Source organism: Opisthocomus hoazin, chromosome 11 (genome assembly GCF_030867145.1).
Source record: "Opisthocomus hoazin isolate bOpiHoa1 chromosome 11, bOpiHoa1.hap1, whole genome shotgun sequence".
In the NCBI taxonomy this organism is placed as follows: Eukaryota; Metazoa; Chordata; class Aves; order Opisthocomiformes; family Opisthocomidae; genus Opisthocomus; species Opisthocomus hoazin.
In genome coordinates, this window is record NC_134424.1 from 18,604,600 (window position 1) to 18,617,539 (window position 12,940).

Genomic DNA, 12,940 nt, shown 5'->3' on the forward strand with positions numbered 1-12,940 from the left:
ATGTACTCCATCCATCTCTCTCCAGCCACTCCTCAGCGCCGTGCCCGCACAGAGCACTGTTATCTGGGCACTCAGGATGATTTCTTGTTTGGCTCTGTCGCAGGACGCGGTTTTTCCCAGAAGAAGGGGCCGTGAGCAGGCTGCCAGGCTCCTGCCTGCCAGGAGCAGCCCTGGGCACCATGCTGGGTCTGACACTTCCCCAACAGCCTCAGCAGAGCCTGCACCCCCAGCCCCCCTCACGGCCCCTCAGCCACACCAGGCTTGTGCCAAACGCAGCTCCTATACCCTCCCTGCACACAAACACAGCCCCTATACCCTCCCTGAGCACGAGTGGAGCCCCTGTATCCTCCCTGTGCATGAAGGTAGATCCCAGATCATCCCTGTGAACCAACACAGCCCCTACACGATCCCTACAAACACAGCATCCCTGTGCATGAAAGCTGCTGCCATGCCCTCCCTGTGGACATACACAGCCCCTACACCACCCCTGCACGCGAATGAAGCCCCTACAACCATCCCTGCACATCACCGCCGTCCCTGCACCGTCCCTGCAGGCGAACACGGCCCCTACATCCTCCCTGCACCTGAATGCAGCCCCTGCACCCTCCCTGCGCACAGACACGGCCCCTGCTCTCTCTCCATGCGGATGGGAGGTTGTGCCCATGGCTGGGATGGCTCCCATCCCCCTCGGCTGAGGCCAGAGCTGCCAGTCCCCCCGGTGACACCCCTGTCCCTGTCCCCATCTCGTCCCTCTCCCCATCAGGGTGAGACCAGCCCCGCCAGCAAACGATTGCAGATTTAATTAAAAATGGCACAGTAAATAAAGCACATATAGGATGTAATTTGTGTGTGTAGCGAGGGGTGACGGCGGAGGGCGTCTCCGCAGCGGTTTAATTAGCGTGCCAGGCAGCGATAGCGCCTCTCCGCCGCGTCCCACCGGGGAGATATTCCCTGCCCGCGGCTCTGCAGGGACCGGCCACGCTTGCTGGTGTCCCCAGCAGGAGGGGGCACGCAGGCAGCCCCGCGCCTGCACCCCAAACCTGCTCCCAGGGGTGCAGCAGCTCAGAACCCTGCCCTGCACCCTGGCTTTTCAGATCACCCTGGTGTGGCCAGGGACAGTCTGATCCCTGTGCCCACGCACCGCTGTGCCCGTGGCTGCGGCCCCTTTCCCCACCCGGGACCTCCACCGCCCCATCCCCTCTCCAGCACCCTCGTGAGTCCCTGGAGCACGTTAATCTCCACTTTGCTCTGGTCCCACGGCCGAGTGAGGTGATTTATGTGGCTGTGGCAGGGCATTAGCCGCGGTGTCGGCCGTGAGCAGGGGTGAGGAATAATGAATATTTCATCCCATGCAGCCCACCCCGCTCACCCGCCCCCCGTTCGCATGATGTGCTTCATTAGCTGCCTGCGCTAGCTGGGTAATAAAACTAATTGCAAATTTCTAATCTACTGCTGCTGCCGCGGTGAAGTCGTCGCACCGATGCGGCTCCGAGCACAGCTGTGCCGGTAACAAGCCCGTGTACCGGGAGAGCACCGCTCGGGGCGGGAGGTGAGCTCAGCCCCGTCACCGCCATGACCACCCGAGAGCCCTCGGCCAGTGCCACCCAGCCCAGGGGCGCGGGGATGGCGGTGCCCTCGGCAGTGTGGGGAGACGAGGGGTCTCCCCAGCAGCAGGGTCGGGGCTGGGCGCAGGATGGGTGCTGGAGGCTGCAGCCGGGAGCGGTCCCCAGCCCGGTGCCGAGCAGCCACTAGAGGGAAATGGAGACCTACTGTCACCATGTGCCACCGCGGCAGGGCCAGGCAGGAGAGAGCTCTGGAAGCTCAGGGACCGTGTCACTGACCGGTGGGGACTGAAAGCTGTCATTGCATGTCCTGTCCCACCCGTCCGTCCACCCGTCCACCCGTCCGTGCCTCCCTGCCCACTCCCAGGCTGGCCCACCGACCCAGGCCCCTCTCTGGAGCAGCCCGTGCCCTTGGCAGCCGCAGGGGCACAGCCACGGCCACGGGGCTGACACCCCAGCACGCTCCCGGCAGCATTCCAGCTGCTCTTCCTCCCTTTCCATGACCCCAGGCCCAAGCAGCCCGCAGCGCGTGAGGAAGCATCCTCGCCTCGCCCTCTCCCACCGCCCAGCCCCACCCCTCTATGAGCAGGGAGATGCCGTCTCTGTAACTGCTCCTGCGCAGAGCTGCTGCGTCCCTCTGACCATCTCTGGCTCCCACCTTGAACCTCCTCGAGCTTTGCTGAGCTCTTCTCAGGGAGGATCACAGCCATGTGGGCACAGCTGAGCTTCACCCTGAGCCATAATTCCCATTTCTCCTTCGCTCTCCTTCCCTTCCTAATCACCTCGTGCCCACAACGTGCCTCTTTCACCTGTGCTGAGCTTTTGAGAGTCCCTGGGGAGGGACACATTGTCACCTCTGTCCTGACACAGTGACTCTGCCTCTGCCTGGTGCCCACTCGGCTGGGTGCCAGCCTGGCCAAACACCAGGACCCAGCCAGGGCACCCTGGGGTGACGGTCCCCAGGGCTGCGGCACCCCGAGCAGGAGAGGTGGAGGCTGAGCCCAGCCTGGCAGTGTGGAGCGGAGCGGAGCAGGTGAGGAGGGGCACTCACAGCCTTTGTAGATGTCCGTGGGGATCTGCACGGCAGCGTACGAATAGTTAACCTTGGTCTTGAAGTTAGCATCATCAGTGAACTCCAGCTTCAAGGAGTTGGACTTCTCCCTCTCGATCTCTTCTCCGTCAGGATCGTCCTGGGGAAGGAGCAGAGCACATGCGATCACTGGGGGTGCCAGCCCCAGACACACCAGGAATGCTGCCGCCCAAAGCCCGTTACCGAATGTCCCCTCCGTGGAGACCGGCAATGCCAGCTCTCGTGCTGGGTTTAGCCCGCAGCCCGTGCCAGCACTGGTGGCACAGAGGAGCTGGGTGCCAGGAGCGGGTGGGCATGAAGGTGAGCCCCAGTTATCCTTGCCTTTCCAGCTTTGGTAGCACGGCAGGTATTCAATCAGACAAAAGAAAAACCCAAACCAAGAAAAAAAGCCTTGAAAATCAATTAGCAGCAAAAGGCAACTATCAAAGAACAAATTAAAACGGAGTGCAGCTTAGCACTCTGTCAATAAGCAATGCAAACAATATTTAATTATGGTGGAGAGACGGTGAATTCCCCACTGCCGGTGCTGGAACGCGCTCCCTCGCCTTCCCAGCCCTCCTCTCCCTTCCCAGGGCCCTGCTGCCAGTACGGCACCAGCGGCAAAACCCCTCTGGCCAGGCAGGGCAGGGCCGAGCGGGTGCAGGCAGGACAGCCGGGTGGCTGCAGGCAGGGGAACAGGGGCAGAGCCGAGGCGCAGGACCACGCGGGGACGTGGCAGAAAGTGAGTGGCCTCGCTGCAGAGCTGGGGAAATGGCCTCTGCCATCCCCGCGGGAGCAGACACCCAGGAGAAGCTGCTGGCTCCAGGCTGCTGCGTCCCTGCTGCCAGCCCAGGGGCCGGGAGACGCTCAGGGCGGGGAGGAGGAGGAGGAGGATGCTGCAGCGTTTCCCTTTGTGTCCCCAGAGGCACAACCCCGCTGAAGAGGGGCACAGTGCAGAGCTGCCGGCTCCGTCCGTGGGCAGGGACAGGCAACACAGGGGCAGGGACGTGCTGAGCCCGAGCTGGGATGCAGGACGGCTCCGGCCACCTTCCCACGGGCCCGTTGAGGGAGCGAATTCTGCTGGAGAAGCAGCTCGGTGCCTCTCCCTTCGTGCCTGCCGCCGGGTGAAGTCCCTATCTCGGAGCCCCCGTAAGGCCGTCTGATTGCGGTGGCAGAGATCAGCCCCGCCGCAACGACCGCGGACGTGACTGGAAGCGCGAGCAGCTCCGGGCAGGGCTCGCATGGAGCTACGCAGGGGACGGCTGCCCGGAGGGACGCCCCACGGCAAAGCACCCCAGCACCAGGGGGACAAGGGGTAGGGGACGGTCCCACCCCGCTCTCCTCAACACCCAGCACGAGCAGCTCTCCCACTTGCCAGGCTCCTCTCAACAAAACCCGGGGGACAAAAGATCTGAATTTCTCATGGGAAAAGCCATATATTTAAAGGAAACTGATGTGTTTGAGAAATAAACTAAGCAGCTTGTTTAACACCCATCCTGGCCTCCTCGTTTCCCCTTCGCAGACGCTGCCGAGAGATGCCACCTCCCCTGCGCCAGCGCCAGCCGGCCACCGAGGCGGTGACATTCCCCTGACATTGCGAGGGGTGGCCAACCCATTCGCCACAGTTTGGGAGAATAACAGGATTGATGTGCGAGGTTTAGGCTTTAATTCCAGCCGATGGATTGCGAGTGTAAACACGCTGCCGAGCTGATCCCGGCGCGAGGGCTCCGGCTGTCCAGAAAGATGCTGAACTCAATTACAGCTGCAGTAGCCAAGCGGGAGGCTGGCAGGGACTGTCCCCACCACCCCTGAGCCACGTTGCCAAGATCAAAATCCAGATTACGCTCTCAGTTTCACGTAAATCTGGAGAAAAGGCACAAAACTGACTGCCAGACCCCCTGCAAAGCTGCGACACCCCAGCAGAGCCAGCACTCCAGCTGTGTGCTGGGCTGTGAGCTAGCTGGAGAGCGGATCTGGCCCCAAGCATGCCATTAACGTGGGGCTCAGGTCCCTGGGGGAATGCAGTTGCCCGCACCGTAGTTTGTCCCTGCCAATCTCTCCAAGCACCAGACGGCGATTTAGAGGTGCCTGCTGAAAACAGGTTTTGGATGGGATACAGCCGTGGCCCCAAGGGCACCTGCAGCACCAAAACCTCTGCTTTGACACTAAAACCGCTTTTTTCCGAGCCCAGCAAAGTGCTGGTGACACCTCCCCATCCCTCCCCATCTCAAATCATCGGGGCACCCTGCCCAGGTCCAGCCCATCCACTGCCGGCAAAATCCAATCCTCCTCATTCCCCCCACGCTGGCTTGGTTATTCCCCACTTCGCCGGAGCTGGAACTATTGTATCTAACTACTGCTCCTCTGTTTATCGTTATTCCGGTATCTCACCCACCCCTGAGGGGCTAATTTGTATGCTGCCAGGTTCGGCGCTGTCTGGCTGCTCTCACTCACGCAGCTGCAGAGGCACATGTGCAGATCTCCGGGACAAACACACAGCTCTCTGTGCGCAGGACACTTCATGCATCACTGACACCTGTACGACAAACAGGCCCGTGGAAAGAGCTGATGTTATCCGAGCTACGTTTATCCCTTATCCATAAATCTCCTGACCTCAGCCAAGTTATTTCTGTTGAAGTCAGGCTGAATTTGGACCCTGAAATGGGGTCATTTCCACGCAGATGAAGGCAGGCAAAAGCCTTCACCAGCCCAGGCAGCGATGGGAGCATCTCGGTGCTAGGCTGGGGCTACAAGGAGCCAGCTTAGTAAGGGCAGAGGAAGAAATTCTGCATTAAATTTATATTAGAGCAAAGGAGAAGATGATTCAAGTTCTCCTGGATTTACACCAGTTTAACTGCGAGCATCTCAGCAGGCCCCCAGCCAGATTTCGCAGCATTTCTCATCATTACATTTCAAAAGAACTTCAAAGCATCTATTTTATGACTGATCTGTTACAATATGCACAACGTCACATAAATAGACGCCACAGTTTGAATATATTATTTGCTACACACCATTAGAAATCGACTCCATGGCAATATATCAATATTATACGTATTTATTGCTTCAACAAGAAGTCATCACGCACCGAGAGCTTTTGCCATCTTCAGAGCTTTAGCAGCTGGGTTGCCAGTCACAACACTTTCTCCTGAGTCTCCCAAAATGACGGAGACGCCGCTACACCCAGTGAGCACCAGTGGCATCACCCAGCAGCCTTACTGGAGGCTGCTACACTCTCGGCAAGAACCCGCCCTCCGTCACGTCCAGACGGGCGCTGGCTGAGGGGAGCCCCGCTGCCCCGGGCACAAGGACTGCCAGGGGGTCCCCACCAGCGCCGTGGTTTGGAGCCGTGGATGGAGCTGGGGATGCGACCCGGCGCAGCAGCGATGCCTCGGCCAGGCAGCTCCCGCGGATGTAGACACCCCGTGCATCGCTCATCACCATGGGAACGAGCCATCACAGCTAATGATGACTGCTTAAATGGCAGCACCGATGACAAACGCCGCGCTGATCCGGCCGCTCCGGCATGCCGGCGGGGGTTTCGCGGCTCCGGACAAGCCGGGTAGCCGCAGCCTTCCCCTGCAGTGCTCCTCCCAGTACCCCGGCACCAGCTGAGCCCCTGTGAGACACAGCACCCCGACAGCACCCCTGCATCCCACGTCCTGCCCCTCACACGCCCGACCGGGAATACGTCGCACCGAGATCCCAACACACCCTTCCAGATTTCCCAGGGGCTCCCGTTCACGTCAAGTCCAGAAAAGCCAGCAAAACATTCCTATCAACACGCCGTGATTACTACGAAGAATTAATATAAATGCCAGCCCCCGGAACATGGCTGAGAAACTCCAAGCTCAAGCAAAAGGGCTTTTCTCCTTCTTAAAAATCTCAGCTTTTCCTGAAATGCAGCGATTTTAATGCCAGGGAGGGAGATGGTGTGTTCTCCAGCCACGTTCCTGCTTTTATAGCAGCCCAGGTTATAAATAACAATCAGCCTTTCCTGCCAGCCTGCTCCCCTATCCCCCTTCGCTTTTTTTTAATCTTTGCCAAAGGTACTGTTTAGAGATCTTTCTAGACCATTTATTGTTAAATTACCAGCCAGAGGAGAGAAGGAGGAAAGAAAAAAAAAAGAAAAAAGGCAAAAGAAAGAAACTTCTGGGGCTGATAGCTTATCGGGAGGAAATCCAAATGTCACATTAGTTGAGAAAGTTGGAAGATTAAATTTTCCAACACCCTTTATCTGCTGCTGACATTTAGGGGCTTTTTTTTCTGCTCCTCTCTCTCCTCGCCGCGTCTCCTGAGCGGGGTGAGCAGCGAGCGGGCAGCCCCTGCCCACGGCCAGCACCGGTGGGTGCTGAGGCTGGCACGGAGCCTCCCACCACCCCCCCTGGCCCTCAGCCCTCCCCCGGCACCTCGAGCAGGCGGCTGGGTGTCGGGGGGGCTGACCTTGGGGTGAGGACACCTTCACGGAGCTGCGCTGCTCTCCACCGGAGAACGGTACATCCCAGGGGATTTTGGCCTTAGCTGTGACTTAAGCATCATCCCCTGCCGTAAAGGCAATACTAAAGATAGAAAATCACTTTATTTCTGCATTGTTCTGCCTGTGACACCCAACGGAGAGCGTCTCCACGGATAAACCCCATAGCCCTTGCTAGCGGGGAAAGGTGAAAATTTTGCTTCTGCAAACATCTTGAGAGCCTTGGAGACCCCCAGGAAAATTTTCTGATGTTCCCGTTTGTAAAAAGCCACCTGGAAATCCAAAATCTGTTTTGGAAGATAGTGGAGCTGAGGTGCAAGCAAAATGAATAGGCAGCTCATTTCTTTCTCGCCACAGTTAAAGCCGGCGTAAGGCTTGTGAATAAGCCCCAGTGACGTTGAATAGGCATTGTCCACCAGAACTAACTCCATTTCAGCTAGATCCTGCTCAATTTAAATATAAAAATTGAAGCTAAATAAAGAAAAGATGGAAAGAGCACTATTTAGCTCCATTCAGACCTTCTGGTATCATTTCCCTCCTTTTTTATTTCATCATCACCTTCTTTTCTCTCCATTATTTTTGCTGGAATTAAATTTGCTGGGATTTCACCAGGAAACAGCAACGGCATTGATAGGGAAGCGCCCTCCCTGTCGAACCCACAAACCCTGGCAATATGACACCCCCAATTTTGCTTGATTTTTCCCCAGAGGAGGACCAAAGTCGATGTGGCCGACGATGGCTTTGCAAGGCTGTTCCTCCCTGACGACACGCCACCTCCCTCGGCAAGGGCTGGGGACCGGGGAGCCGAGCCCCGTGGTCCCCAGGGACGCTGTGCCACACCGCAGTGTGCGGGTTCTCCCCGGGGCCCCACGCGCCGGGAGGGCTCGGCGGGCACAGCGCCGAGGTTGAGATGTCTCCTATCTCCTAACCCTGCCTCATGTAACCAGGATGCTCACCTCGCTCGCAGAAACGGCTAACCCCAGCGCTAACAGCTGGGAGCTGCCAGCTCGACTCACCGCTGCCGACACCGACTGGGTATGGGCAGCCAGGACTGGTCAGGGTAACACCGGGCATGGGGACGACCAGCTCCCTTGTCCCCTGCCCTGTGGCAGTAATGGCAAAAGCTCTGCCCAGATGCCTCGACTACCAGCCAGTTTATGCTCTGCTTCTATCCAAAAGCTGCTTTAATGCATTATAAGCCCATTAGCTCCATCCTCTCTGGAGCGGCCACGGAGAGCAGGATCCTCCCCTTCCTCCCTTGGCAGCTTCCCCCAGGCGGGGAGGGATAGGAGACATCCCCCACTCCAAACGAGCAGGACCCTGAGCAAGGAGACCGGCTTGGGTGAGCGAGCACCCTCCTCTTTGGTCACAGCACCTGCCCGACCTCTCCGTCCCACCTCTCTGTGGCTCTGGCTTCCCCTGCCACGGAGACCTCCTGCTGTCACCGTCTGGGGACACTGGCACAGGGGGTTGGCTTGCTACGAAGGATCACCGGTGCTGGCTGGGGCTGTCCCCAAGCCCCCACCCCGCTCTGCTCAGGGCTCCTGGCCAGCTCCGAGGACACCACAAGACGCCCACTCCCCAGCAGCCCCGCGCTGAGAGCATCACCGACCCGGCGAGCCCCTATTTTGGAAGGATCCCGTGGCATGGCACAACGCAGGAGCCGGGTGGCCCGTCACCTGCCAGCAAAGCGAGGTGCCTCGGGCCAGCAGCCATTGCCGGTGGAGCGCCCTGCGCCGGCGGCACAACGCGGCACCTGAGTGCTGTCACTGTCACCGCGCAGAGGAGCCGGCAAATGCCAGCCCCCTTGGGAGCACCGGGAGAGCAGAGCTGTTGGGTCTGTATTTAAAGCACTGATTGCCAGAAATCACAGGACGGCTGTGCTGGGAGGTGGGCAGAGAATTAAATTCAGTCTCTAATTAAAGGTTTGCTCTTCATTTGAATTTCAGACGCCAGATTTAATTTTAGAAACTTTTGCAGGCAGTGGAGCAACCTGCCCACCCGCCTGCTGCCAGGCCCGGTGCCGGCAGCCAGATGCCACCAGGGCTCGGCTCGGGAGGACAAGGCTGCACACCGGGCACTCGCTGCCCACCGCAGAGTCGTGTTATGCTGGCTGTAGCGAATGCTGTGCCATGCCTCCCTGGTACGGTGCCGGGACAGCCCTGGCAAGGGGCTCAGCGCCGGGCTGGGGTGGTGAATGTGCCAGCGGTGCAGCGGGGACGGTACTCACGTATTCGGTGTCAGCCTTGGAGTCATAGTACTCGATGTCCTCCTCCTGCAGAGAAAAGGGAGAGCAGAGTTAGTGCCAGGCAGGGACAGGGACGGCAGACGGGTCCTTCCCCCTTACTCGTCCCCTTGACACCTCCGTCACGCTGCTAGCAGCCACCACATCACTGGACACCGAACCCTGCCCACCTCATGCTGTCCCTGGGACATGGTGGGGACCCCACATCCCCCTCATCCACCCTCCGAGGACCGGCCATCGCCTGCCACGCTTCCCGCTGCTCATGGCTGCTGCTGAGCCGCAGCAGCGCAGGGCCACGCACAGCCTCCGCCACAGCCAAACAGCCCCACGACGGTGCCACCGGTGTGACCGTGGCCTCCGCGCTGCCACCGTGTCCCCATGCCCGGGATGCTTCGGGAGCATCGGGAGCCGCAGGACAGCCGGGCACGGGCAGCAAGGCAGCGGCCCCGCAGCCGGCAGAGCTCCCATCCCCGTGCGGCAGAAACACGGAGCAGAGCGTCCTTCCTTCCGCGGAGAAACGCACGTCGTTAATCTGGGGTACTGAGAGCCTGCTTAGGCAGAAAGGTCTGCTCGGATTCCTCTTCCCCGCGCGTCAGGATGCGAGGCAGCTGATCAAATTCCTAAGGAGGCAATTCGGCGAGCAGCAATGCTGTCACAACAGCGTTTCGTGTGCCATCAGAAGGGGTAATTAAAGGGCACTCGGAGACTCTTCTCTGCGTGCCGGGACACCAGCGCGATGCAGGCACACCGGCAGCCGCCGCGGTGCTAACATGTCTGCCACTCAATCAGCCGTCAGCAGCCGCCGCGCGGACCAGCCTTCCTCCCCGCACGCACAGGCGGCGCTTCGGGATGATTATTGCTGTTGTTATTTAACAAGGAAAGCGGTCTGGGCCCAGAACAGGAAACCAACCAACGCCTTAACAGCGCTGACTGCATCCCCATCCTCCCTGCTCCTGCTTTGGCTGCTGCCCCTGCGGCACCCAGCCCTGCCATGGGCTTGTGCCAGGGCTGGTGACACTGTGACACCCAGCCCAGCCCGGCCACGGGCTCGTGCCAGGGCTGGTGACACTGTGACACCCAGCCCAGCCCGGCCACGGGCTCGTGCCAGGGCTGGTGACACTGTGACACCCAGCCCAGCCCGGCCACGGGCTCGTGCCAGGGCTGGTGACACTGTGACACCCAGCCCAGCCCAGCCACGGGCTCGTGCCAGGGCTGGTGACACTGTGACACCCAGCCCAGCCCGGCCACGGGCTCGTGCCAGGGCTGGTGACACTGTGACACCCAGCCCAGCCCGGCCACGGGCTCGTGCTGGGGAAGGGGACTGGCAGGTCCGAGCAGCTCGCCAGGCAGCTGTCACCTCCCGCTCCAGCGCCGCGGCCCCTCCGGGAGCTGGCAGCCACTGCGCCGCCGCCAGCGTGATCCTCTGGCCACAGACCCGCTCCCTGGAGCCGCTCGCTGCCGCTTCCCCAGGCTGCTGAGACAGAGGAGCCCCGAGAGCTGGGAAAGGCCCTGGCGCGGGGCTGCGGCTCTCTCGGGGGCACCGGTGGCTGCGCGGCCGATGTCCCCCCGGGATGGGGATTGCGAAGGGCGGTTTCAGCATCCTCCCGGGCAGAGGGGCCGGTCCCTGCCACGGGGCCTCCAACCTGAACCGCGGTGACAAGGCAGCACGGAGAGGGGGAAATGAAAAAAAATCGACGCAGCATCTTCCAATTTCTGCTATTAAAAAGCCTAGTCATTAAGGGAATGTACTTATTAATTATCTGTGATTTGTTGTGAAATGCTGAGGGGTTTACAACAACAAGAAGAGGGAAAAAAAAAATTAATTTCTCTTCAGATGCCCTCCCTGTGCCGCTCCTGGCCCTGCGCACGCCCCTGCCCCTCGCCGGCGCTGGGTCCGTGGCCATCTGCACTTACTAATTAAAGGAACCCCCGGGAGACCCGTAACACAAATGAGCTAATTTCATGTTTAATGATCTTTAATCAGAAGTGAGTGTGACTAACAACAGCCATCCAGAAGGTGCTTTGTTATTCATTTTATCTTCCATCGGCTCCTCTGAAAAGCTCGAATCCCCTCTGACATGTGGTGGCCCCGCTCCCGTCGTGGGTGAGAGGGCACGAGGTGATGCTCGGGGAGGAGAGCTGGTCCCCTGATCCTGCTCTCACCGCTCCAGCGCTCCCACGGCACGGCATGGGGAGCAGACCTCCTGGAAGGACGGCTCTCCCACTGGTTTCCCTAGGGATCACAGAGCCCTTGGGTGCACTTCTCAAGCCCTGACAACCGCAGGAGCAGCCGGGCGAGGTCCCGGCTCCCCTCCCGGCACCGCGGAGGTTTGCATGCGTCAGATGGCACGTGTGGGACAGTCGGCGTCACCGTGGCCCCGGCTCCAGGACATGCCCCGACGCCAGGCTCCGCTCTCCTTGCCACGACCCCGCCAATGCTGGGGGGGTTCATGGGCTGCGAGGGAGCTGGCAGGGCATTCGCATCCCTGGCATCCAGAAGCCAGTTGAGCTGGTGGGAATTTATTCCAGGAAGGACGGACAGAGCCCTCAGACCCGCCAGGGAGATGCCAGGGGTCTGCTGCGAGGCAACAGGGGGCTCAACAATTTCCTCTCCCTAATATTTGTTTTTTAAACTATGTTTGCCTTCTTCACGTAATCATCTCTTCCCCCTCCTCCAGTCCACGTCAAACCCAGCACTCGGTCTGTGTAAATAGCACCGATATTTCTAGAGCCTTTCAGAATAAACACCAATAAAGAAAACAAGGGGGTGAAGATGTCGAGGGATTTGAGGGCAAAAACATTGCCCCCATCTCTTGCAAATGAGCCTGCAAAAAGCACTCGCCGGTTCGCGCTGAACGGAGGCAGACGCCGGGTAGCTGCTCGGCGATGATGTGTCAACCGCTGCCCATTTTCTCGCGCCGTAATTGCCAAACGGCATCTGCGTAACGGCACTGCAAGCGCCGCGTCGCGATCGGAGGAGCACGGGGTTATTTCAGACTCCTGAATCCTCAGAGCACGTTAAGGGGAAACGCCCCTGTGAGCTAAGCGCAGTCGCAGCATTATCTCCAAGCGCTGCCGAAGCGATCGCCCAGGCTTCTCCGGCAAAGCCACAGAGCAACCACCGCGCCTGCACCAAACCCTGGTGGTGCCACCGGGCAGCCCCCAGCCAGGGCTTGATGCAGGTGGGACCCCAAGGATGGGGCTCCCGGGGTGCCACGTGCCGGAGCCTCCCTGGAGACCCCTAGGTCCTGCTCATCCCCCTCGAGCCCTCCCTACCAGCCCCGCGCTCCATTCCTTTGCTGATTTTACACCAAAACACCAAGCAAAAAGCCATTTAACGACACCAGGCTGTGAGCTTCTGGATTGCTGTGAGCTGGAGCCTTGCCAGCGGCTCGAGGCGGGACCCTGCTTTGGCACGGGTGCTCCCTGGCCACGCGCCGGCAGGCCAGGTTTTAGCCAAAGCCCATGACATGGAGGGGCACAGGGTGCCTCGGGTCGGTGGTGAGGGGCACTCCTCCCCACCACAGCATTCACACAGGTCTTTTTTCGCCTAAAACAACTGCAGCAACTAAAAATAACATTAGAAAGGT

The 12,940-nt window shown here is 59.7% G+C and overlaps 1 protein-coding gene across 3 annotated transcripts in view; it reads right to left on the reverse strand.

The window, feature by feature from the left end:
* Positions 1–12,940, reverse strand: part of CACNA2D2 (calcium voltage-gated channel auxiliary subunit alpha2delta 2) — a 223,486-nt gene that overhangs the window by 24,383 nt on the left and 186,163 nt on the right. For all 3 annotated transcript variants that reach the window (XR_012765226.1, XM_075432528.1, XM_075432527.1), the window contains exons 5-6: positions 9,336–9,380; positions 2,614–2,752 (exon numbers count right to left, since the gene is read on the reverse strand). Coding sequence is in view for 2 of the 3 variants with exons in the window: in XM_075432528.1 (XP_075288643.1) it covers positions 2,614–2,752; positions 9,336–9,380 (184 nt within the window). In the remaining variant the exon portion in view is untranslated. The remainder of the gene's footprint in view (positions 1–2,613; positions 2,753–9,335; positions 9,381–12,940) is intronic.